General features: G+C 39.6%; 1 protein-coding gene across 3 annotated transcripts in view; it reads right to left on the bottom strand.

The window, feature by feature from the left end:
• The window catches only part of DLC1 (DLC1 Rho GTPase activating protein), a 374569-nt gene that overhangs the window by 129508 nt on the left and 220652 nt on the right, over positions 1-24409 (bottom strand). The window contains exons 6-7 of one of the 3 annotated variants that reach the window (XM_045018651.1): positions 8868-8901; positions 4656-5153 (exon numbers count right to left, since the gene is read on the bottom strand). The exons of the other annotated variants lie outside the window; for them this stretch is intronic. Of the exons in view, the coding sequence (XP_044874586.1) occupies positions 5126-5153; positions 8868-8901 (62 nt within the window). The 3' untranslated portion in view covers positions 4656-5125. Of the gene's footprint in view, positions 1-4655; positions 5154-8867; positions 8902-24409 lie in introns of those variants that run through there. 3 annotated transcript variants of the gene reach the window in all.

The following is a 24409-nucleotide window of genomic DNA, read 5'->3' as shown; positions in this document are numbered from 1 at the left end:
TGCCACAGAGAGGACATAATCAGACTGTATTGTGCTAGGCACTGCACAAACACATTGTGGGAGTCAGTGTGTGTCTTGAAGAATTTTACAGCCTAATTTGTTCATAAATATTGTGAACTGGTTCCTGGCTTACAACTGGAAATTGTTACATCTGAAAGAGATGAAAATGGAGATGGTGTGATGCAATTAGAGCAAAGAGAGTATCAGATCGAATGATCTTAATGCAAGGGCAGGGAAAAGTTATTTCCCTGTGGAGAATTTCCCCAGGTGATGGATAGTGAAACTTTGTGCTTGAAATCACATTTTACTGTGGTAGCTGCAAAGAAATGGAACCAGATGTGCTCATCACCACCCACCAGGCCACCATAGCAAGCTAATTTGGCCAAATAGCCCAAATATACACAGAGGCATAATGACCTTTAATTCCTAACAGCTTCAGAAGCTCTTACAAAAAGCAATGGTGGGTGCAAGGATCTGGAACTACTGGTTTCAACTTTCAGATGAGCTCTCTGAGGACTCTAACCTTAGTGACTTAATGTAAGATGGCCTATGAGCAAGATGAGAATTATAAATACTACTAACTAAGATATGGATGATTTAGCTGGGGATTGGTCCTGCTTTGAGCAGGGAGTTGGACTAGATGATCTCCTGAGGTCCCTTCCAACCCTGATATTCTATGATTCTAAATTGGACTACGTAAAATGAGAAGTAAAAAGTTTGTTGTTCATATTTTCTGCTATTCAGGCAAAAAGTGAAAAATAAAATCATTTCTTCACATGCACTTAGGTACATAATATACTCACTCTTTCAGATGCACAAACAATCCCTCTCCATCACTTCAAAGAGAAAAGATCACATAAGACGATCAAGCTATTTTTTTCCAATTAGAATTCTATTTCTGCCAATATCCTTCAAAGCTTGTTACTTAAACTAATTCATTTTTGCTAATGACTGATTTCTCTCTTCCATAATCCATCTGAGACCATAAAAACATCTTCTCTCTAGTATGTTAGTCAAGTCAGATGACAAGAAGGTGCCAATTCTGCTTTAAGTTGCACCAGTGTAAATTGAAGTAAATCCACTGACTGCACTGGAGTAACTCCAGTTTGCATGTGTGTCAAGGTCTAAACCAATGCCCACTGAAGTTAATAGAATGGGAATCCTTGATGTTAGTGGCCAACTGCGTCATACTCTGAATAAGATCAGACCAACTATTTTATCTTCCTCCTGTTATAAAAATGAAAGGAAAAATAATGAGTGCAGTTCAACACGAACTACAGTACTAACTGGTTAGCAGAAGCGCAACTACTTTTAATGTTTGTATATTCTAAGCTTTAATTTGTCAAGTTTTTAATGAAAGAGCGTTGGGTCAGAATGCTAAGCTTCAGAAGGAAGTAAGGCAGAGTGACTCCAGTGGGGATACCTAAGCTCATTGGGCAAATAAAAACCCCTGTATCAGCCCATTGGAAAAAATACATGTTTGACAAGTGACAGATTAGGGATGGAGAATGGAGTCAAGCAAGGTTTCACTTGGAATGACCTGCTAGGTACATTGGGGAAGACAATTTATTTTTGTGCCTTATTTTTCTCAGCTGTAAAGTGAGGATAATGACATGTACCTTCTCTGTAAAGCACTTTGAGCTCTCTGGGGTGACAAGCACATTGGCACTAGTAACTAATATTTATTATTTATTAAATTAGGGTTTGTGTCCATTCACAGCAAAAAAAAACCCAACCAACCAACCAAAAAAAAAACCCCACAACCCCCCCCCAAACCCCCTCAAAAAACCTAGACTCTTAAATATATTAAGGAAAATTTCATTTGCCCTGTTTTCTAGGATTCCCAAAATGTTCTTTAAAATGAGCTATTGCTGGTTCGACTATGGGACTGGCAGGCAGAGGGAAGAAAGAATAAGAATAAAAACATGAAAGACACAATCCTCATTTGTACCAGGCTCATGCTCAGGATTGTTAAAGGCACTAGGCAAAGGAGGTCCTAAGCAATTTGCATTTCTCCCAATCCTGGGAGTGACAGGAGGTTAATCTGTCAAATTATGGCAAAGATTACTTGCATTATAGTGTATTTTGGGGCACAGGGATCATTCCATGGTTATAGAATTGCCATTGATCATCCCCTGGGCTCCCCATTGCATGGGTGTGAAATTATTGTCACTCTTATTGCACCTGCTCTTTGCAGAGTAGTGCAGATCTCACCACCCGTCATTCCCTTTGAGACATGTGTATATGAAAACGTCACATTGCCTGACTCCTGTGGCCCTGCAAGGGGTTGAGGAAGTTATTGTGATCCCCAGGCACTTACCACAATCTCCTGTGGGGAATGTAGTCTCATGGAAGCATGCTACAACTTTAAGAGCCGTGAGTCACAGGTACTGCATACTAATACTGCATTCTAGTCACAGTCCAGGTGATTAAAGTAGCCACCTTGAGAAACTGAAGAGTTGGTCTGGTCTTGTTACACTGGCACATGTCCATTTTGGTAGATTGGCTAGAACTATTTATTTACAGAGATAAATGAATGAGTTCTGCTAACTGGATTTACCTTTTTTTACTCTGACTAATTACCTACACCTCAGACATGTAGCACCACTAGAGAGTGATCCAAAGCTTATTGGACTCAATGAAAAGACTCCCAGTGAGTCTGAGCTTTCGGATCAGGCCCTCATGGCATAGCCTGTTCCCATTCAAGTCCAAGAACAGCCTCCATTAACTTTAATTGTGCAGGATCAAGCACCTAGTGAGAGGAATAATAATATTTATAATAAAACAACTTATAACAACAAAATATTACGGTAGCCCAAAGAGCATGAAAACCACCCTCAGGCAGTTCCCACAACCCTTTACAGTCCCAGTTACCATCCCAGTCATGTTGCTGTGCTTGTTTAGGGTTCAAAACATTGTTTATAGGGTACGTGCTGGCAGTCTCATAAGTACAGCCTCCTATCCAGGGCCGGCTCCAGAGCCCAGCGGGGCAAGCACCCGCCTGGGGCGGCCCTTTCCCGGGGGGGCGGCAGGCTGGGCCAGCGGACCTGCCGCAGGCATGACTGCGGATTTGACGCTCGGCCGGCGGCTCCAGTGGACCTCCCGCAGGCATGACTGCGGCAGCCCAAGCGGAGCCGCCGGACCAGCGAACCGTCCGCAGCTGCGGGAGGTCCAGCCGAGCCGCGCGACCAGCGGACCCTCCGCAGTCATGCCCGCGGGAGGTCCGCTGCTCCTGCGGCTCGGGGGCGCCTCCCGGGCATGACTGCTTGGGGCGGCCAAATTTGTAGAGCCGCCCCTGCTCCTATCTGCAGCTATACAGTTTGGCTGAAGTAGTGACTGAACATCTACTGCAAAGATGGACAAATGAAACTACAGAGAAAGGCTGCAGAACAGCACAGTGCACCAAAATTATTACTGCAGAGATATATTTATTAAGGCAGACAGCCTCTCAGTGTGAATCTGTCTTCTATGCACTTCATGGATTCAGCTGTAGTTCAACTGTCCTGAAAAACACCAGGTTTATGACTGACTAAAAGAAGCACAAGATGCTGTTTCAGTTTCTGGACAGCCAGGAACAACACCTGATAGCTTTACAATCAAAATGAACACGCTGTGGGCACTACTATGCAAATGACCAAAAGAAATGGCAATTTCACTGACCACACAGACATGCTGTGGATTAGTGCCAGTTAAATGCCTGGAGTTTGTCTGCTAAGACAAGCAACAACAAGCAGGGGCATGTGCTGAAGTCATCTTCTGGATCTTTAGTGCAGCCCAGTGTTACATCAGCTAGAGTGGCAGACCCTTTGCTATGTTAGGGTGACTGCCAAACTACAAATATAGAACATCAAGCTGCCTAAGTAATGCAGGGCACAACTCTAAAAAGGCACTGCTAAGCTTTCAGGTTGAGCATCTGTGAATGCCAATAGATTAGAGGCTAACAGGCTTCATGGAATGCAAATAGGCAGTGACACACTTCACCTAAGACCAGAGACTGCAGAGCCTTGTGAAGGTTCTGAATTATTTCCTCTACCAAATCAATGTCAAACTCCTGAAGTAACAAATGTCTAAATTATGAAACTATAACTTCAAAATAAAAGAAAACTACCAGAGAAAATGGAATGCATAATACTCGCTCTTCCCCCACAATTTCTCTTTGAAAGGAAGCCATGAACATTCCCAGATGAGTGTGCAAACTTCTCACTGATTGAGATTCACATTTGCTTGAGTTTGAGAAATATATTGTATTGTATAACTCTTTAAAGTAGAGTAACAGCCAAAAACGCACATCTGAATGAGGGCCCCATTGTACAACCACATAAAAAGACACAAGCCTAGGATCTAACTAAAGACAAATGGGGAAGGAGGTGGGGAGGGAGTATGAGATAACAGTAATCATATCCTGCAATGTCTGTGCACAACTAGGTGGCAATGAATTAAACATTTAAAATAAATTATGTTAAAAATTGCCAGCCACCACACAACACCATGCCTTCTTAAAATTTCCTCTGACTCCAGAAACAGTGACTTAGTGCTCACAGCCCATTATTTTCATATTATTTTAATTTTTCACGTGTACAGTATATTTGTTTTATTCCTTCTATATAGATTATTCCCAAACCATCCCCCCCCCCAATACAACATGATTAGTTCCTTTTAGTATATATAACACGTATCCCATAGGTAAGCTATCCTCCCAACTCCCTCTCTACATAAGCCACAAGCTCCCCTCCCCTTGGGATGCCTCAAGTGGGGGTTAGGGAACCATTTGGGTCTGAGGAGGAATCTCTCACCCTTTCTTCTGCAGTCCAGGGACAGGATGAGTCTTTGAAGGTGTCAGAAGGCAGGTCCATCATGGAGTGAACATTCTGATGTCAGTGAGCACCAGGGCTGTGAAGGTGATATTAAGGCCTACCCATTACCTAAGCTCCTACTCAAATACTCCCCTTTCTCTCATCTCTCCTATCCAAAAGGCAACGATCAACCACACAAGCTGTCACAGAGTCTAGAACTGCTGATATCAGTGGACGACTTGAGGCTCTAAACCCCTGGTGAAGGAGGTGGCTATGGAGTTTCTCCTATTCAAGGATGCTGAGGCAGTCCCTGTTGGACTCCAGTCCACACCTCACTCGTGGGAGTTGGAAGTCTTGGCTCTGCAGGGAGGAACCAGGGGGCTCAGTTAGTTCTCCTTCTGTGCCCCTTACACAGCAGTGGCTCACATCAGTATATATTTTTTAATATAAAAACATAATGTACATGTGTGTGTGAGAGAAAGAGCTAACATATCTCCTTCCTCCGCTTCTCCCATTAAGTACTGTCATTCTGTTTGCTTCCCTTCTTGTAAACTCTTTGAAGCAAGGACTTTTTCTTTAATATCTGTGTCCTATATGGTGCCAAGCACACTCGTGCTACTTAAGAAATAGCAGCTAACCACACACACACACACACACACACACAGTATGATTTGCACACACAAATGTAGGGTTTGCTTGTGGAAAACTTTCAAGTGCAGTTTCAGAGCTAGTTTTGAAAATTTGACCCAAGTCTCCAGAACAGCAATACAATGAAAGCAAAGTTGTTCTAATGCCATTCATTCTACTTGCAACTACTTCCAAAAAGTGCGGATGGAACTAACTTGGGGGAATTGTTCCAACTCTTATCCTCTAGGAGTTCCACCATAAAACTAGCAAACATAAAATACATGTATCTCCATAGAAGATAACCAGTCAGCTGAATAGATCTGTAGTTTTATATATCCTGCTTATCTCCACTTTTTCCATTTTCTTCCTTACCACTTACAATAAGTATGCAGCTGATTCCTAATATGCAACCAACCACAGAACTGAGCTTCTTCCTGAAAGTGGGGCAATGGTGGTATTCTTTCAGAGCAATAAGTATTCTCTAAATGATTGTTACGGTTACGTTATAAGAAGTGAAAAAAGTTGAGCATGCTCCCTATTAATACTATCTTATTTGCTGTGCTTCATATGGTCTGGGTAACTCAATGTATAAAGTTAAATTGGGAGCAGAATTAGCAATTCGTGTAACTCATTTTAATTGAAAATAGCAGGCCAGTGAAATTTTCCTTATCTTAGAGGGGGTTAGAGCTGACCTTCCCACAGGCTGCATATACTGTAACATAGTAATAGTGATGATGAAATGCTAAGGGAAATTAGAGAGGCTATCAAAATTAAGAACCCAATAATAGTGGGGGATTTCAATTATCCCCATATTGACTGGGAACATTTCACTTCAGGACGAAATGCAGAGATAAAATTTCTCGATACTTTAAATGACTGCTTCATGGAGCAGCTGGTACGGGAACCCACAAGGGGAGAGGCGACTCTAGATTTAATCCTGAGTGGAGCGCAGGAGCTGGTCCAAGAGGTAACTGTAGCAGGACCGCTTGGAAATAGTGACCATAAAACAATAGCATTCAACATCCCTGTGGTGGGAAGAACATCTCAACTGCCCAACACTGTGGCCTTTAATTTCAAAAGGGGGAACTATACAAAAATGAGAGGGTTAGTTAGACAAAAGTTAAAAGGTACAGTGACTAAAGTGAAATCCCTGCAAGTTGCGTGGGCCCTTTTTAAAGACACCATAATAGAGGCCCAACTTCAATGTATACCCCAAATTAAGAAAAACAGTAAAAGAACTAAAAAAGAGCCACCGTGGCTTAACAACCACGTAAAAGAAGCAGTGAGAGATAAAAAGACTTCCTTTAAAAAGTGGAAGTCAAATCCTAGTGAGGCAAATAGAAAGGAGCACAAACACTGCCAACTTAAGTGCAAGAGTGTAATAAGAAAAGCCAAAGAGGAGTTTGAAGAACGGCTAGTCAAAAACTCCAAAGGTAATAACAAAATGTTTTTTAAGTACATCAGAAGCAGGAAGCCTGCTAAACAACCAGTGGGGCCCCTTGACGATCAAAATTCAAAAGGAGCGCTTAAAGATGATAAAGTCATTGCGGAGAAACTAAATGGATTCTTTGCTTCAGTCTTCACAGCTGAGGATGTTAAGGAGATTCCCAAACCTGAGCTGGCTTTTGTAGGTGACAAATCTGAGGAACTGTCACAGATTGAAGTGTCACTAGAGGAGGTTTTGGAATTAATTGATAAACTCAACATTAACAAGTCACCGGGACCAGATGGCATTCACCCAAGAGTTCTGAAAGAACTCAAATGTGAAGTTGCTGAACTATTAACTAAGGTTTGTAACCTGTCCTTTAAATCGTCTTCGGTACCCAATGACTGGAAGTTAGCTAATGTAACGCCAATATTTAAAAAGGGCTCTAGGGGTGATCCCGGCAATTACAGACTGGTAAGTCTAACGTCGGTACCGGGCAAATTAGTTGAAACAATAGTAAAGAATAAAATTGTCAGACACATAGAAAAACAAACTCTTGAGCAATAGTCAACATGGTTTCTGTAAATGGAAATCATGTCTTACTAATCTATTAGAGTTCTTTGAAGGGGTCAACAAACATGTGGACAAGGGGGATCCGGTGGACATAGTGTACTTAGATTTCCAGAAAGCCTTTGACAAGGTCCCTCACCAAAGGCTCTTACGTAAATTAAGCTGTCATGGGATAAAAGGAAAGGTCCTTTCATGGATTGAGAACTGGTTAAAGGACAGGGAACAAAGGGTAGGAATTAATGGTAAATTCTCAGAATGGAGAGGGGTAACTAGTGGTGTTCCCCAAGGGTCAGTCCTAGGACCAATCCTATTCAATTTATTCATAAATGATCTGGAGAAAGGGGTAAACAGTGAGGTGGCAAAGTTTGCAGATGATACTAAACTGCTCAAGATAGTTAAGACAAAAGCAGATTGTGAAGAACTTCAAAAAGATCTCACAAAACTAAGTGATTGGGCAACAAAATGGCAAATGAAATTTAATGTGGATAAATGTAAAGTAATGCATATTGGAAAAAATAACCCCAACTATACATACAACATGATGGGGGCAAATTTAGCTACAACGAGTCAGGAGAAAGATCTTGGAGTTATCGTGGATAGTTCTCTGAAGATGTCCACGCAGTGTGCAGAGGCGGTCAAAAAAGCAAACAGGATGTTAGGAATCATTAAAAAGGGGATAGAGAATAAGACTGAGAATATATTATTGCCCTTATATAAATCCATGGTACGCCCACATCTCGAATACTGTGTACAGATGTGGTCTCCTCACCTCAAAAAAGATATTCTAGCACTAGAAAAGGTTCAGAAAAGAGCAACTAAAATGATTAGGGGTTTAGAGAGGGTTCCATATGAGGAAAGATTAAAGAGGCTAGGACTCTTCAGTTTGGAAAAGAGAAGACTAAGGGGGGACATGATAGAGGTATATAAAATCATGAGTGATGTTGAGAAAGTGGATAAGGAAAAGTTATTTACTTATTCCCATAATACAAGAACTAGGGGTCACCAAATGAAATTAATAGGCAGCAGGTTTAAAACAAATAAAAGGAAGTTCTTCTTCACGCAGCGCACAGTCAACTTGTGGAACTCCTTACCTGAGGAGTGAAGGCTAGGACTATAACAATGTTTAAAAGGGGACTGGATAAATTCATGGTGGCTAAGTCCATAAATGGCTATTAGCCAGGATGCGTAAGAATGGTGTCCCTAGCCTCTGTTCGTCAGAGGATGGAGATGGATGGCAGGAGAGAGATCACTTGATCATTGCCTGTTAGGTTCACTCCCTCAGGGGCACCTGGCATTGGCCACTGTCGGTAGACAGATACTGGGCTAGATGGACCTCTGGTCTGACCCGGTACAGCCTTTCTTATGTTCTTATGTTTTAACTGAGAATGCACATGGTAACAAGAGAATTCAGTTGCTCTAGGTCGGTGCCAAACACTAATTTCATTCCTTACCTCCAACAACACTGATGTATTAAGAAGTTGGAGTCTGCAAACAAAACAGAAAGACAGGACTGCTCAGAAGTTAATGAAAATATCAATAAGTCATAACATCTGGAACTCATCAACCAAACTCTGACGTAAGGAAACTGTCCAGATGTTAGTGGAATTGTAGAGATTGTAATATTTGTTGAGGGAGGCTCTTCCAAACAATCAAAGCAGTAAAGCAGTTCAGCACTTACATCACTTTTCAGCACTTTGAGAAAAGCTTCAATAATATAATAATCTTTCAAATGTGTGAAATGCCCATACAATGCAGCAAGGGAACACAGTCCTGGAAACCAAGAAACTCAGCCCCTGGATCTTGGGAAACACATGAACTGTGATATTCGAAGGGGCACACCTCTCAATTGTCTGTCATTAGGATGAACTTCATTCAATGATCTTGTTGTGTTTCAATTTTAATAATATAGTTTAATAACATCCACAATGTTGAATCAAAGCTGGGGCCACAGAGAACAGATATAATTTTGTCCTCATCCCTTATTTTTGGTTCCTGTCCCACAATGCAAACCACATTTAGGCCTCAGAACATTGAGAAATACAGATCAGGGGGCATATCCTGGAATCCTAACAGACAGCTTCCCTGATGCAAGCTGAACAATTAATATGGTGGTGCTCAAACTCTTTCTGTTGGTGGACAGGAGTGCTCATCCCCTACAGGGACAGGCTTTGAGCATTTCCCTATGTGTATCTCCTCCATTCCTGGCAGTTGCATGTGATCTTTATAAATATTTTGGGTTTCCAGGATTGCAGTAAAACTAATTCCAAAATTTACGGATTCCAGAAATTTTCTAAATACACAACCCTAAAAGCTCAAGCACAGGACATGACATCAGACTGTGTTTATTTCAGTGTTGGAACTGACTAAGAGGACCAGAAAAACAGAATTCCGAAAATAGTGTATACTTCCATAAGACCCTCCAGCTGTTCTAACTTGTATACATGAGAACCTTATTACAGTCACTTTCATAATGTGTTCAGTGTACTGGGTACTCTTTTTTCGTTTAATAAATGTTAACAAAACAATGCCATTATTGCATTCTGGTTAAGGAAATGACAGAGGAACTGCATGAAGGAAATGTTTAAAATTCAACATATGGTGAAATATGTCAAAACAACAGCTATAATTCTCTACCTCATCCTGCCCAAACTGCAATGTGGTGGTGTTATACTGAAATACCCATTAAAAATAGCCAAGATGACAGAGAAAGTGCACTTTCACTTGCATTGCTGTATGATAGCTACAAACTCCACTCATATCACACTTCAAATTAGAAGTGCAAAGGTGCTGGAAACAGAATATTCCAACAGCTGAAAATAAGCAGCAAAAGTCTCACCCTACAACCTCTTCAGATAATTTCAACACTTCTTCACATTTTTCTTTGGAGAGTGACAAATTAAGAAAATAAAGTATAGGAAAAGACCCAACAACAAAATGTATTTCAGTCATAATTTGGGGATTTTGGCTCAAAAACATTGCACTACAAATGTCAACCTTCCCCTGTTTAAAAAACAAAGTAAAATATTTTATTTTTCCGTATACAGTTATAATACGAGTGTAGCCAACATTTTCCAGATATATAAAAACATATGATGTATATGTATTGTGCAGACAAGTGCACATAGATCTATGGGCGATCACATATGTAGTCTGAACTTTGAATTTGTGATGAATTATAAAACCCATTTATTTAATATTCCCCTCAAATACTAGTTTAACAACATGTTTTTCAGGTAACTCTCAGGATAACAACAAACCCTCTGCAGAAGTGAGAAAACTTTAACCTGATAAAAACAGTTGGCAGCTTTTAGTCTGAAGAAATGATCAATAATTCTTTCACTGCATCCTGTCATATCAAGTGGTGGAAAGCGATTGGCCTGAGGCCTCACAATGCACTCAATGTGTGGTATCTTGTATAATTACATATTTTGTAAAACATGACCTCATCTACACCCACACAGCCACCAACCAAATATATTATATTCTTCCAACCTCAAGACAGTTACTGAGCTAACATTTAAAGCAATATATTCCCTGTACATGCAGAAAATACGTTTCTGAGGATAAGGATAGTTAAAATGTGAAACCCTGTAGAGTTGGTGCTTTAAACAGGGGCAACTGAAAATAATCATGAGCAAAATTCAGTGGGTGGAAAAAATAAACACAAAAAATAAGAATGATAATTAGAAGTTGTTTAAGAATGCTTTATTAGATGACCCAAAAAAACTCACAATCCCCGAGAAGGCTCCTTCTGTTAAAAAGCCATCCTGGTTCAGAGGGGAAGTAAAAATAACAACAAAAATAAAAAATACACATAACAAATGGAAAAATGAGGAAGTTGATAGCACTGAGTACAAACCAGCAGTTAGGAAATGCAGATAACTGATTAGGGAAGATAAAGGTATCAAACGAAAAATCTATTGCCAGTAGACTAACAGCAGCAAGAAGAACTTCTTTAAATATACCAGGAACAAACAAAACCGTAACAACATTATAGGTCTAATACTATAAAGTCAATCGTGAAACAGATAAGGAAAAATATGTAATAATTTTTTCTGTTCTGTATTTGGAAAACGCAGAACAACATACTTGTATCTACCTTACAGTGACAAGGAAATGCTTTCTATTCCATCAGTAACTAGGAAGGATGTTAAAGCGCAAGTATTAAAATTAAACATTTTTAAAATCAGCAGGACCTGATAACTTGTACCTAAGAGTGTTGAAAGAATTTGCTGAGGAATTCTGTGAACCATTAATGATGACTTTTAATAAATCTTAGAAGTTCCAGTCTAGGGAAATGCTAGAAGACAGAAGAAAAATAATATTTGTGCCAATATTTAAGAAGAGTAAATGGGATGATCCAGGTAACTATTGGCCAGTTAACTTTACATTCATCCCAGGCAAAATCACGGAAAAGCTGATGACTTAAAGGATGGTAACATAATTAATACCAATCAACATGGTTTTATGGAAAATAGGTCTGATAAGAAAACTTGATGTCTTTTTTATAAGATTACAAGTTTAGTTGATAAGGTAACCATGGACATAATATACCTAGACTTCTGTAAAGCATATGACTTAGTCCCACATGGACATTCTCATAAAAAATTAGCACCATATTAGAATCGATGTAGCCCATATTAGATGGATTAAAACTGGTTAATTGATTGATCTCAAAAAGGAATTATAAATGGGGAATCATCATTTTAGGGAGGTGTGTTCTTAGCCCACTGCTATTCAATATCTTTATCACTGAGCTGGAAGAAAATATAAAAATCATTGCTGGAAAAGTCTGTAGATGATACAAACATTGGAGGAGAGGTAAATAATGAAGAGGATAGTTCACTGATACAGACTGAGTTGGCTCACTTGTCAAAGTGGGCTCATTTGAACAACAAGCATGTTAGTACTGTTAAATGTAAGGGCATCTAGAATCAAAGAATGTAGGTCACACTTACAAGACAGCAGACAATATCTTTGAATGCAGTGAAACTGAAAAAGACTTAGGTATTTTGTGGATAATCAACTGAACTGATCTCCCAGTGCGATGTTGTAGCCAAAAAGGCAATCACCAAACAGGAGTAGGCAGGTGGTATTACCTCTGTACAGTAACCCCTCACTTAACATTGTAGTTATGCTCCTGAAAAATGTGACGAAATGATATTAAGTGAATCCAATTTTCCCATAGGAATTAATGTAAATGAGGGGGTTAGGTTCCAGGGGTTAGTCTTACACACACACACACACACACACACACACACAGAGTATAAGTTTTAAACAATTTAATACTGGTACACAATGATGATATTGTGAAGCTTGGTTGAGGTGGAGGAATCAGAGGGTGGGATATTTCCCTTACTGCTAAATGATGAACTAGCAATTGGCTGAGCCGTCAAGGGTTAACTCTCTCACTCTACAAGGCAGCAGGAATGGAGGGAGATATGCACATTTCCCCTTTAAGTACCCTGCCTTGTTAGTTAGATCAGCTTGCTGAGACCGCAGCTGCTGCAAGCTCCCTCCCTCCTGAGCCCTGGTGTATCACACCATCTCTATGGAAGGTGGGGTAAACAGAGAGCAGGGGGAGGGCAACACCTAGATATTCGCCCCCCTCTTCCTTCCCTCCCCACCGCACAGCAAGCAGGAGTCTCGGGGAGCAGCTCCAAGGCAGAGGGCAGAAGCAGCACATGGCAGTGCGGGGAGGAACAGCTGCAATTGCTAGCCTGCTGGGTAGCTGCTGCACAAGGAACTTAGGGGAGCAGGGAGCTGATATATGGATGGAGCTCATAGGGGGGATGCTGGTCCACCCTGGTTCCAAGCCCCCACCAGCTAGCTGCAAGGGGCTGCTCTTCCTGCAAGCAGTAGACAAAGCAGGTGGCTGCCAAACGATGTTAGAAGGGAGCATTACACAACTTTACATGAGCATGTTCCCTAATTGATCAGCAATGTAACAACGAAACAATGTTAACTGGGACGACTTTAAGTGAGGAGTTACTGTATATCGTACTAGTGAGATCATTACTTGAATACTCTGTCCAGTACTGGTGTCCACACTTTTTTTTTAAGAATGTTGAAAAATTGGGAAGGGCTCAGTAAAGAACTACAAGAATGATTTGAGGTCTGGAACACCTGCCTTTTAGAGACTCAAGAAGCTTCATCTATTTAGTTAACCCAAGAGAAGGTTAAAAGGTGATTTGATCATGGTCTACAAGTACCTCTATCAGGAAGAGATTTCTGATAGTAGACAACACTTTAATCTAGCAGAGAGAAAAGGATAACAAAATCTCATGATTGGATGCTGAAGCTAGACAAATTCAGATTAGAAAGGTGGTGCAAATTTTAAAGGGGGAGGTAATTAGCTCTTAGTACAGCCTACCTAGGGTTGTGGTGGACTCTTCATCCCTTGAAGTCTTTACATCAAGACTTGATATCTTTCTAAAAAGATGTGCTGTAGTTCAAACAAAAGTTATGGGCTTGATGCATAAATTACTGGGTGAGGCTCTATGGCCTGTGTTATACAAGAGATCATAATGATCCTTTCTAGTCTAAAATTTTTTTTGAATCTTTGGTAAGATAAATGCAGTGTATAGTGTCTTTAAAGCATTTTGTGGGAGCTTTTATTTGATATAACTAAATAATGCAGACAAAAACTTAACATACCATCTGTCTGTCATATATGAACAATTTATATATTCATACACACATCATATGTACCTTTACATTTATATTACTAGAGAGCTACAGATAGCTACATCTGTCTAGCTACATAGGCCTGGTTTTTAGAGGTGGCGGGCACTCAAATCTGCCAGTTACATCAATGGGAGCTGTAGCTCTTCAGCACAGCCGAAAAATCTTGCAATATATTTATTCTGGGTGTCTAAATGTCGACTTGCCTATCTCTTTTTAAATGTATATAAATAGTCACCAAGAATATGTTTACCCAATATCATCTTTTATACAAAACACATTTATGAAGCTCACCACTCTTGAGTAATAAGGCCACATATTGATTAACTACTTCTTATATCCTTCCACTAAGTGCCTGAGTTACACTAGGCCAAATTCAGAAAAAAGTTTGGCTACTGAATTATAGAGTTTTGTAGAAAATAGTAATCCTATTCAGAAAAAAAAATATCATGAACATTGGCCATTGTTTTTTTTTGAGGTTGTGGGGGGAAAGAGGGGAAAACTAATTCCACCACCCTGCCAAACCTTCCCCTTAAAATTCCTTAGTTGTTTCTGGTTTTTGAAAATGGAAAAATGTCAAAAGAAATATTCAACCAGCTCTACTGAACTATTTATCCAGTTATCATATACACGTGCACACACATGCAAAAGTAAAGTGAATTTTGCAGGGAGTTAGCAAATATCTTTCTACCTTCTCTGAAAGTAACACAAAGAAAAGAGAGGAGCTATTTTGAGTACAGAGTTTATCTGAACTTGCAGAAACCTGTTTTCTTATTGCAGTCTGAAGATAGTCTAAGAAGAGTTAGCAATACATCTTTTAAACTTTTATGTATAACATCTGGTATCTACAAATCATTTTAGTAAGGAATTTAGGTCTGCCCTTTATTGAAAGTCAATTAATTTCAAATAGGGGGTATGTTCAGGATCTGTTGATCAGGTTCCTTATTTGTTTCTTTTTTCTAACAATGTTGGTGAGTGAGTATGTATGAAAGTGAAAAACCAACTACCTGAAGGGGGTTCCAAAGAGGATGGAACTAAGCTGTTCTCAGTGGTGGCAGTGACAGAACAAGGAGCAATGGTCTCAAGTTGCAGTGGGGGAGGTCCAGGTTGGATATTAGGAAAAACTATTTCACTAGGAGGGTGGTGAAGCACTGGAATGAGTTACCTAGGGAGGTGGTAGAATCTCCATCCTTAAAAACCTCTAAGGCCCAGCTTGACAAAGCCCTGGCTGGGATGATTTCGTTGGAGTTGGTCCTGCTTTCAGCAGGGGGTTGGACTAGATGACCTCCTGAGGTCTCTTCTAACCCTAATCATCTATGATTCTACGATTTACTGTGTGTCATTTTGTCCCCTTTTACTCTTTGCTACTCTTCCCATCCTACACAAATCTGATCCTACCTCAATTTCTTATCTCCCTGACCTTCCATACACTCCTTTAATCTTTTCCTCTTCTTCATGATTTTCTGAATCCTACCCTTGTTTGTTCATCACCTCTGATTGACATTCTGCTCTGTGTTCTGGCACGGAATGTAGACTGAGACAATTTAACAGATGTAAATACTGTACTGTAATACAGTTCTGTACCACCATGTTGCCTTTCACTAGAGAGGTTATTCCAATTTTGTTAAAGAACCCTCCTTATATTATAACTTAAATATAATAGCTACTAATTAAAAAGATTGTGAAAATAAAATGAAATCAAATGCATAACATCCTTCAAGCCTTTCAACATGTTTATTTTCAACTTTTAAAATATTTGTACAGCTACACTTTTCAGGCAATACTCTATACTCAGATACATCAGGGTAATGCTTGTTGGAGTAGAAGGTGGTCAGTACTTCTGAAACATCAAGCACCTTCCTAAGGGTTTGTCTACATGGTGCATTAGTCCACTCTAGAGGGGCGTAAACTCTAGTGCGCATCAATGTGTTGTGCACTAACTGGCCTGTGTAGACCCTACTGGTTCACACTAAAAGTTCCCTACTGCACGTTAATGCAGTACATTTTGAAATGGGACACTAAGGCAGACTAAGCGGCTTTTAGTGTGTAGCAGCAGGGGCTATGCAAGCCAGTTAGTGTGTGACATGCTATCATGTATTACAATTTACACCCCTCTGTGCAGACTAATGCACTGTGGATACAAGCCCTAAAGTATCTAAATTTGGATTTAGATGCCTATCTTTAGACACCCAGGGCCAGATCCCCAGCTGAAGTCCATTGTGGCCAAAGGGCTATGACAATTTACATCAACTGAGGATCTGTCTCTCAAGTTTTAAAATGTTGGTCTGTAAATACAAATCACCTTTTGAGACCTGGCTTTAAATCTGTTTTGGTTGGCTATTGTAGTACCCACTGACCATTTTTTCACTTTGTAAAAACTTCAAACAGTATAATTCTATTGATATTCTATACTGATGCCTAGGACCTGTCCCTTATAGATAGGGACAGATATACACAGGCAGATTGTATCTTGAGGTGCTTTCCTACTGCATCCTAGAAATGGAAAATGCTCTTATTGTTTTACTTGTGTTTGATGGATTAGTTTTCAATAGGGCTGTCAAGTGATTAATTTTTTTAATCATGCGATTAATTGCAACTGTAAAAGATCAGGAGACATCCAATTCTCCCCCCAAGGAGTACGGTCACAAATTTAATTGATACATTATTTTTTTAACAAGCATCATCAGGATGGAAGCATGTTCTCTGGAATGGTGGCCGAAGAATGAAGGGGCATGCGAATGTTTAGCATATCTGACATGTAAACACCTTGCAACAACGGCTACAAAAGTGCCATGAGAACGCCTGTTCTCAGTTTCAGGTGACATTTTAAGTAAGAAGTAGGCAGCAGTATCTCCTGTCAATGTAAACAAACTTGTTCATCTTAGCGATTGGCAGAATAAGAAGTAGGACTGAGTGTACGTGTAGGCGCTAAAGTTTTACACTCTTGTTTTTGAGTGCAGTAATGTAACCAAAAAAAAAAAATCTGCCTTTGTAAGTTACACTTTCACAATAAAGAGATTGCACTTCAGTACTTGTATGAGGTGAATTGAAAAATAGTATTTCTTTTGTTTATCATTTTTACAATGCATATATTTGTAATAAAAAAATATAATGAGCATTGTGCACTTTGATTTCAATTACAACACAGTATACAATGTAGAAAGACATCAAAAAATATTTAATACATTTCAATTGGTATTCTATTGTTATAAATACGATTAATCATGATTATTTTTTTTGAGTTAATCGCGTGAGTTAACTGCGATTAATTGACAGGCCTGGTTTTCAACATTCTAAGATCATACAAGGTCAGATTTTGTGCGTGCTCATGTGTGCACACCGCTCCCTCTCCCTGCCCCCATTAGCCAGTATTAGCTGCAAGTAGAAATCCCTTCACTTTTTCATGACTACTGAAGTTCACTCTGAAAAAGAATGATGAAGTATGGATTATATAGCAATGAATAAATCATGCTTTTTTCATCCCCCTTCAATAGGTACATGATGCTCCCACTTGACATCCCCACAACAACACTGCTGGCATGGCGTTGCAATGATTTCTGATGTATTGAATGTTGCTGGACTGTAAAAGCAATATCCTGACTTTACGCAAGGTGGTGAGAACGTGGAAGAAGAGTTGAACAGGGCAGAGGGTCATGAGTCATCCTGCCAGCATAGTCCAGGTTGGCTCCTGGGGGACCAGGGTGAAAGCAACTTGTAGTGCACCTTACTGCTCCTTCACAGAGGAGCAATGCAGGGTATCCTGCCTCATGGCTGCAGTAGACTGAGGGAGGGGGATGTGGTGAGAAGAGGGTCCATATCCCTTTTCAACCCCTTTTCAGTACACCAGCACAACAGTCAAAAACATTTCTTAATTCCATGAATTATTTTTAATAATTGATGACTTTTTTTGCTATGCATGAGAAGCATAAATCACTGTGTCATTTAGAGTTCAGCATATAATATTTATGTCAGGATATTTTTGGGAAATCTCTCTTCTTTTTTCTCCATGATGGTATTTTTCTAGGATATCCTCCTTACTTGGTTGCCCAAAAGTTTACAGTAGATGTTTCTAGCTGTCTGATCCTTGTGTTGGACTGAACTGCAGGATTGGCCATCACTGTGCACAGGCTTATGTCTTTGATAATTTTTGGCCGTTCCAAGGCAGAACATTGTTCAGATGATTTTCTTATTGCATATTCCACAAGGAATGAGTTTTTCACATTTTCTTCTTTCCCTTGTTAGTTACTTGGACCCTGTGCTTTTTAAGTTGCATCCTATTAAGAAAGTTTGCTTATCTAATTGCAATATTGATTTTACTGTCATGTACTCTTCATGTACTTCTAATACTGTAGTGTAAATCAATAGACCAGCATAAAATTATTTGATGTTTTGTGCTTTTTATTGTCTCTCTATTGATCTCATCTAGTACTAGCACTGTATTTTACAGAAATGAATCCTGAATATTTTCAATGCAGTTCTGTATTGTGCTGTATATCTGGGTACCAGCTTGATGATTAAATAAAGCGATTTGGCTGACAACAATCCCAATGTATTATTGTACTTGTCAACTCTCAGATCACCAGCACAGCCTGAAAAATGGAATGCTCACTGCTTCTAAGGGCACTCCAACATCTAAGCACTGTATTGATAAAAACTGTGGCTGCTCACAAATGTCTGCCATCAAGAATAAAAACATACCCACCCTTATCAACATATTTTAAGTGATTGAAGGGTTACATGCTCACTCATTTCTAAGAATGTGACAGCCCCAAGAAATAAATGAGCAGTTGTGTATTCCTCAGATATTTGTCAATCATATGCATATATACATATATATATTTATATTTAACAAGGTCTTTTTGTGTCCTGATAAAACCTACATATTTTCATGGATCTGTCACTCGCTGTGGGAAGGCACAAATTACCTGTGTCATTACATGTTTTTCTGTGCGAACCAATGAGTGGAAAACAATTTTGTAGAAGACAAGGGAGTTTGTGGTTGTTGTTGTCTTATTTGGAAGTAAGCCAGACATTCTTGGAGCCTGTTGATGTAAATGCCATACCAGGTTTAGCTGTAAATTGAAAAGCTTACTCAAAACATTTCACACAAAAATTTCTAGCAGATGGAATGAAAACAAATTCCAAGGGTAAACAAATAACCAGATGACCTGGCAACACCCAGATTAGGAAATAAGAAAATATTAAACATAAAGGACCACTTGGCCAACCCAGCCTCACTCTTCTAGATTTTGCATAATCTCCTTGCTTTTTCAATGAACCTATCCACTTTCCCCCTGTCATTGTATCCAGTTGTCGTGCACCCACCTTGCTTTTGACTGCAACAGGTCCTAATGTTGTGACTCTTATGCCATGTTCCACAATGCTTTTCCAGAGAGAAAAATCCAACCCATCTGTCTCTGCAAGACAGTGGAGACATGATACTCAGTCTATGGCTGACTGCTAAATTAAATTGATCATGGAAGAAAGGTTGGTGTCTTGCCCTTTAATGACACTGGCAAGCTTATGTTTAGCTGTTGACACCTTAAGGTGTGGAGCTTTAAATCCAACATTTCCATCTCTAATGATGTGGTCCTCTTTTGTAAAACTCAATGGTGGAAGGTAAAGTGAAGGAAAAGGGTGTTTTTAAGGGATTTCAGAAATCTAAAAATAATTAAAGGCTACATAGTAAGATGTGGCATCTGCGGAAACAGCCACAGAAATAACCCTGCTACCTAATAACTAGCACAGCAGGCTGAAGTTGTTTATAATCTACTATGGTTTAAAGCATATTTATATCCCTGCCACTGTATAATGAGGCATATCACATAATCTGATGGCAAAACTGTTGCCAGATAACATAGTTTTACTTACTATAACTTAGAGAACTGCACCATTTGATAGTATTAATGTATTTTTATTATTGTCTTGAAGAAAAAGTATATCATTTTAAAATGTTTTTCTTTATAATCCATGCCCAGCCTTCCCCCAAAATATCTTATATAATAATTTCTGGCATTAGTGCACCACCACAAAGGCGTTTGCAATATTTAGCTGCCCTTGTTTTCTCTACAGACAAGTAAATGAAAATGATGTAAACATTCAGTTTACATTATTGAATCCAAAAGGTTTTTTTCTTGGTCATCACAGTGATGACTAATCTTGCCACTATCATTAAAAACACTCCCCCCACCCATCCAAAATAAGCCATTCGCAGTAAAAGTAAATAAACAAACTGAAGTGGCCTTTCTTATATGCCACACCCACTGAGTATTTCTGCTGCCTTTTCTGAGGTATCTAAATGCTATGACAATAAAAACAACAGCCTTCATTTATGTGAATGAGAAGCACTCAGAGATAGACAACAAACAGAAGGAAAAAAATTGGTTAATTATTTTCTTCCCCAGGCCTCCATAACGGTTTGCCACGTTTTGCATCTTGTAAGCCAAAATAAGAGCATATGAATTGTAACTGTATAGTTATACTTAATTTATATTTCAAAAGCCTGGCTCTGGCATACCTGACACTCACTTGGACCTTAAAGCAGTGAGTGCTTTGCCAAAGGAAATACCAGTAATCTTTCACTGCACAGCCCAGATACTCTAACTGACATACTTCTTGGCTAGGAAAGAGTCTGTAATGCAACTCACTGAAGCATATCATACCAATAGAGCACAGAAGCTGACTTAAATAGCAAAATAAAATGCTTCAGTAACTTCGCTGTGAGGGATTCACAACATAATTTCAACAGTGAAATGTTACATCCATTGTTCCTGCTCTTTCAAATATATATCACAAGATCATAGCTGGAGAATCCTGCGCAGTCCTACTGAAGGGGGAGCACTGAAGTAACATGACATTGAAAGAAAATAATAGGTAAATATTGTGGAGTGACACTGACATACCTTATGCAAATGACACCACTAATTATCCCTGTGTATTTTAAAACATGTTTTTTTACCCCCTCCTCACCTGCCAGTCGTCTGTCTCTTGTATTTTTCCAGATAACATCCAGGGCTCTAGCAGTAGAGTCTCTGATGTGATCACTAAATGATCTTCTCAAAGGGGCTTTCACTGGGTGTTCCATAATGCAGTGCAGAGTATCACACATCCACAGTAAAACTGCAGCAGTTTGGCCACAGGATAAGGGGCATTCTCTGCTCTGTTATCTGTCTGAAATATCCTTCACAAGGCAGGTCGTTACTTTGTAAAATTTGTCGTCAGCTTTGCGGAGCCCTTTCCTTCAAGACTCAGGCATTGCAGTTCTCACTGCGGACACAGGAAAGCTCAGACTGCAGGCAACCTACTGGAAAGCTGCCAAAGTCAGAACTGCTGCTACATCTGGAAAGGCTTACAAATGAGCTAATGATACACTCGTTTAGATTTGGAGCTTTATTTGTGGATATCTATGTGATTCTAGCTTCCTGTTTAATCAAATAACTTACTGGGCACATACTTGCATGCTCATTTATTAAGATAACATGTCTCTGCTTAACTGACATTTCAGGTAATCTTTCATTTTTTTTGAGAGGAAAAAAGTAAGAAATAGGAGAGAACCATTTTTTTCTGACTTGGTTCATTTATTTTATTTTGTTACCTTATTTTTCTTACATTTCATTCTGTCTGTGGGACAACATGATTTAGGGACTGATTCTGCCATCCTTGCTTCTACTGAGTAATTCCTTGCTCCACAAGTAGTATTGTTGGGCGCAGTATATAAGGGGAGGGGGACAGAATTGGGTCCTTCCTATCTTAGCTAAAAGGGAATGTAAAACTCCACACTCAAAGGTTCATGGAAACTCCAGTGACCCTTAATGAAGCCAGTTTGACCTTGCTCAGTTTGACCTTGCACTTCTCTAATGAAGGAAGGAATGAAGGGGGAGTTGATTCTCCACTTGCAGGGTCTGAAGTGCCCCTGGCAATGTGTGAATAGCTCAGTGCTCCCAGCCTACAAACCTTACACGTGTCTAATTTCCTTTGAAATCAATGAGAGTGATGTGTGTGTCAGGACTTCAGGGGCAGGTTGTCTTGGAGTTAATTCAAGCCAGAGTCCTTTTTTTTACAGCAGCAACTGAATTTTTAAAAACAGATAACACTTCTCATGAAAACAGTGCTATCACTAAAATTAACTGATGAACTTCACATAAAGGTCAACCCACACAGATCAAATTGCAGAATCAGGACCAGAGATTCTACCCTGGGGTGTGTGTGTGTTCCTACTCGTTTATACTTTATTCTCAAGTGCAAAGAACTGTTCTTTGAATAGGCATAGAAATCATTTACACTTCACACCTTCCTATTTGTTATCTTTTCCTCCATCTTTGTCTGTCGTCATTATTTCCTGTGGGCCAAATTCTGATCTCGTTTATACTAGTGTAAATTGGGAACTACTTCACTGATCAAAAGAGAAGTCCCCAGGATTTATACTGGTATAAGTGAGAGTAGAATTTAGCCCAATGTTTGTCTAATGTAGGCTGAAAACTCTTCAGCCCTCTTTGTGTAGACATCTGAGCCTTCTGGGGTGTGCACTGTAATAAGGCTTTGGCTACACTTGCATTTCAAAGCGCTGCCGCGGCAGCGCTGCCGCGGCAGCGCTTTGAAGCGCTAAGTGTAGTCAAAGTGCCAGCGCTGGGAGAAAACTCTCCCAGCGCTGTCCGTACTTCACCTCCCTGTGGGGAATAACGGACAGCGCTGGGAGCGCGGCTCCCAGCGCTGGGGCTTTGACTACACTGGCGCTTTGTAGCGCCGCAATTTGCAGCGCTGCAGAGGGTGTGTTGCAAATTTGTAAGTGTAGCCAAGTGTTCTTCTGCTCCCGCACAGCTAAGCAGTTATAATCACAATGGAAGTACCAACAGAGACAAGTGCAGGCATTTTGATCATACTGTTATCTAACCTTACTCAGAGTAGTAGAACTAATTACTCCACACAGCCCCACATCTCCCACTGTTTCGATCAATGGTGGAGAAGCACCAATAAAGAAAAACACACATTTTCCTAATATAGATGCACCTACAGTAGAGATGGCAGCATTATCCTCAACTCTAGTACTCGATAAATGTATCTCCATAACTTATCTGAGCCCCACTGGGCCAAAGTGGAAAAGAGCAGGTGGAGAGATAACAGAAACATTAGTTTGTCGTAAAGCCCAAAATTGCTCATTTTACCAAGCGTGTTAACCAAAGTGTTGGATATACTGGATATGGTTGTATCATATCTCCATGCCTTATGCATTTCTGTGGCCTCTGAATTGTCAGCACACATGTAGAAATTTGGAATTTCAAAGTGTTAATTCAAAGTATCAATTAAAATAGTTGAAAGCTCAAGAACTTGGTTTAGAAACTGTCAGAACAAGCAAACAAAGAGTAAAGAAAGTAATAAAACACAACAAATTGGATGGAGGTGATTAGTGGGGCATTACTGGTCTGATGTTACTTAACATCTTCAGTAATAATCTTAAAGAGGTTATGCAAAGAATTTAATTCAATTTTCAGGTGATACTAATATGGAAGGTGCTGCAAACAACTGTGGGTACATAAAATACTAAGATAATATAGAGAAGTTAGAAATATGATCAGGAAATAAAATAAGATGGATTTTGGAAAACCATAAACTGTTGCATCTAAGAAGAAAATAATCCAAAGGAAATATATTGTCAGAGGAAGAAATCTGAGACACAGCTATATAATAAGATTCCAGGTCTGTCACTCTGCATCTCTCCCTGAAACCTATTAAGTTTCAGTCTGTAGTGTCAGTCTAAAGTGATGGGAACAACTAGAAGCATGGTTGAGGGTTCTCTGTCTGTCTTGACAGACATATCTTTCATGAACTTTTCTAATTTTGAACCCAGTTATACTTTTGGCCTTCACAACACCCCCAGCAACGAATTCCACAAGTTGACTGTGTGTTGTGTGAAGAAGTACTTCCCTTTGTTTTAAACCTATTGCCTATTTATTTCATTGGGTGATTCCTAGTTGTGTTATGTATTCCCCTTGTGGTATGTGAAGGGGAAAATAACAGTTCCTTATTCAGTTTCTCCATATACTTCATGATTTTATAGACCTCTATCATACCCCCTCAGTCATCACTTTTCTAAAATGAACAATTCAGGTCTTTTAATCTCTCCTCTTATGGAAGCTGTTCCATACCCTTATTTTCACTGCCCTTCTCTGAACCTTTTTCAGTTCTGATATATCTTTTTTGAGATGGGGTGACCAGAACTGCGCACAATATTCAAGGTGTGGGCACATCATGAATTTATATCTTGGCGTTATGATATTTTCTCTCTTTCCTAATGGTTTCTAACATTTTATTA

This window comes from Mauremys mutica, chromosome 5 (assembly GCF_020497125.1).
Source record: "Mauremys mutica isolate MM-2020 ecotype Southern chromosome 5, ASM2049712v1, whole genome shotgun sequence".
Lineage (NCBI taxonomy): Eukaryota > Metazoa > Chordata > Testudines > Geoemydidae > Mauremys > Mauremys mutica.
This window is presented reverse-complemented; position numbering and strand designations above follow the sequence as displayed.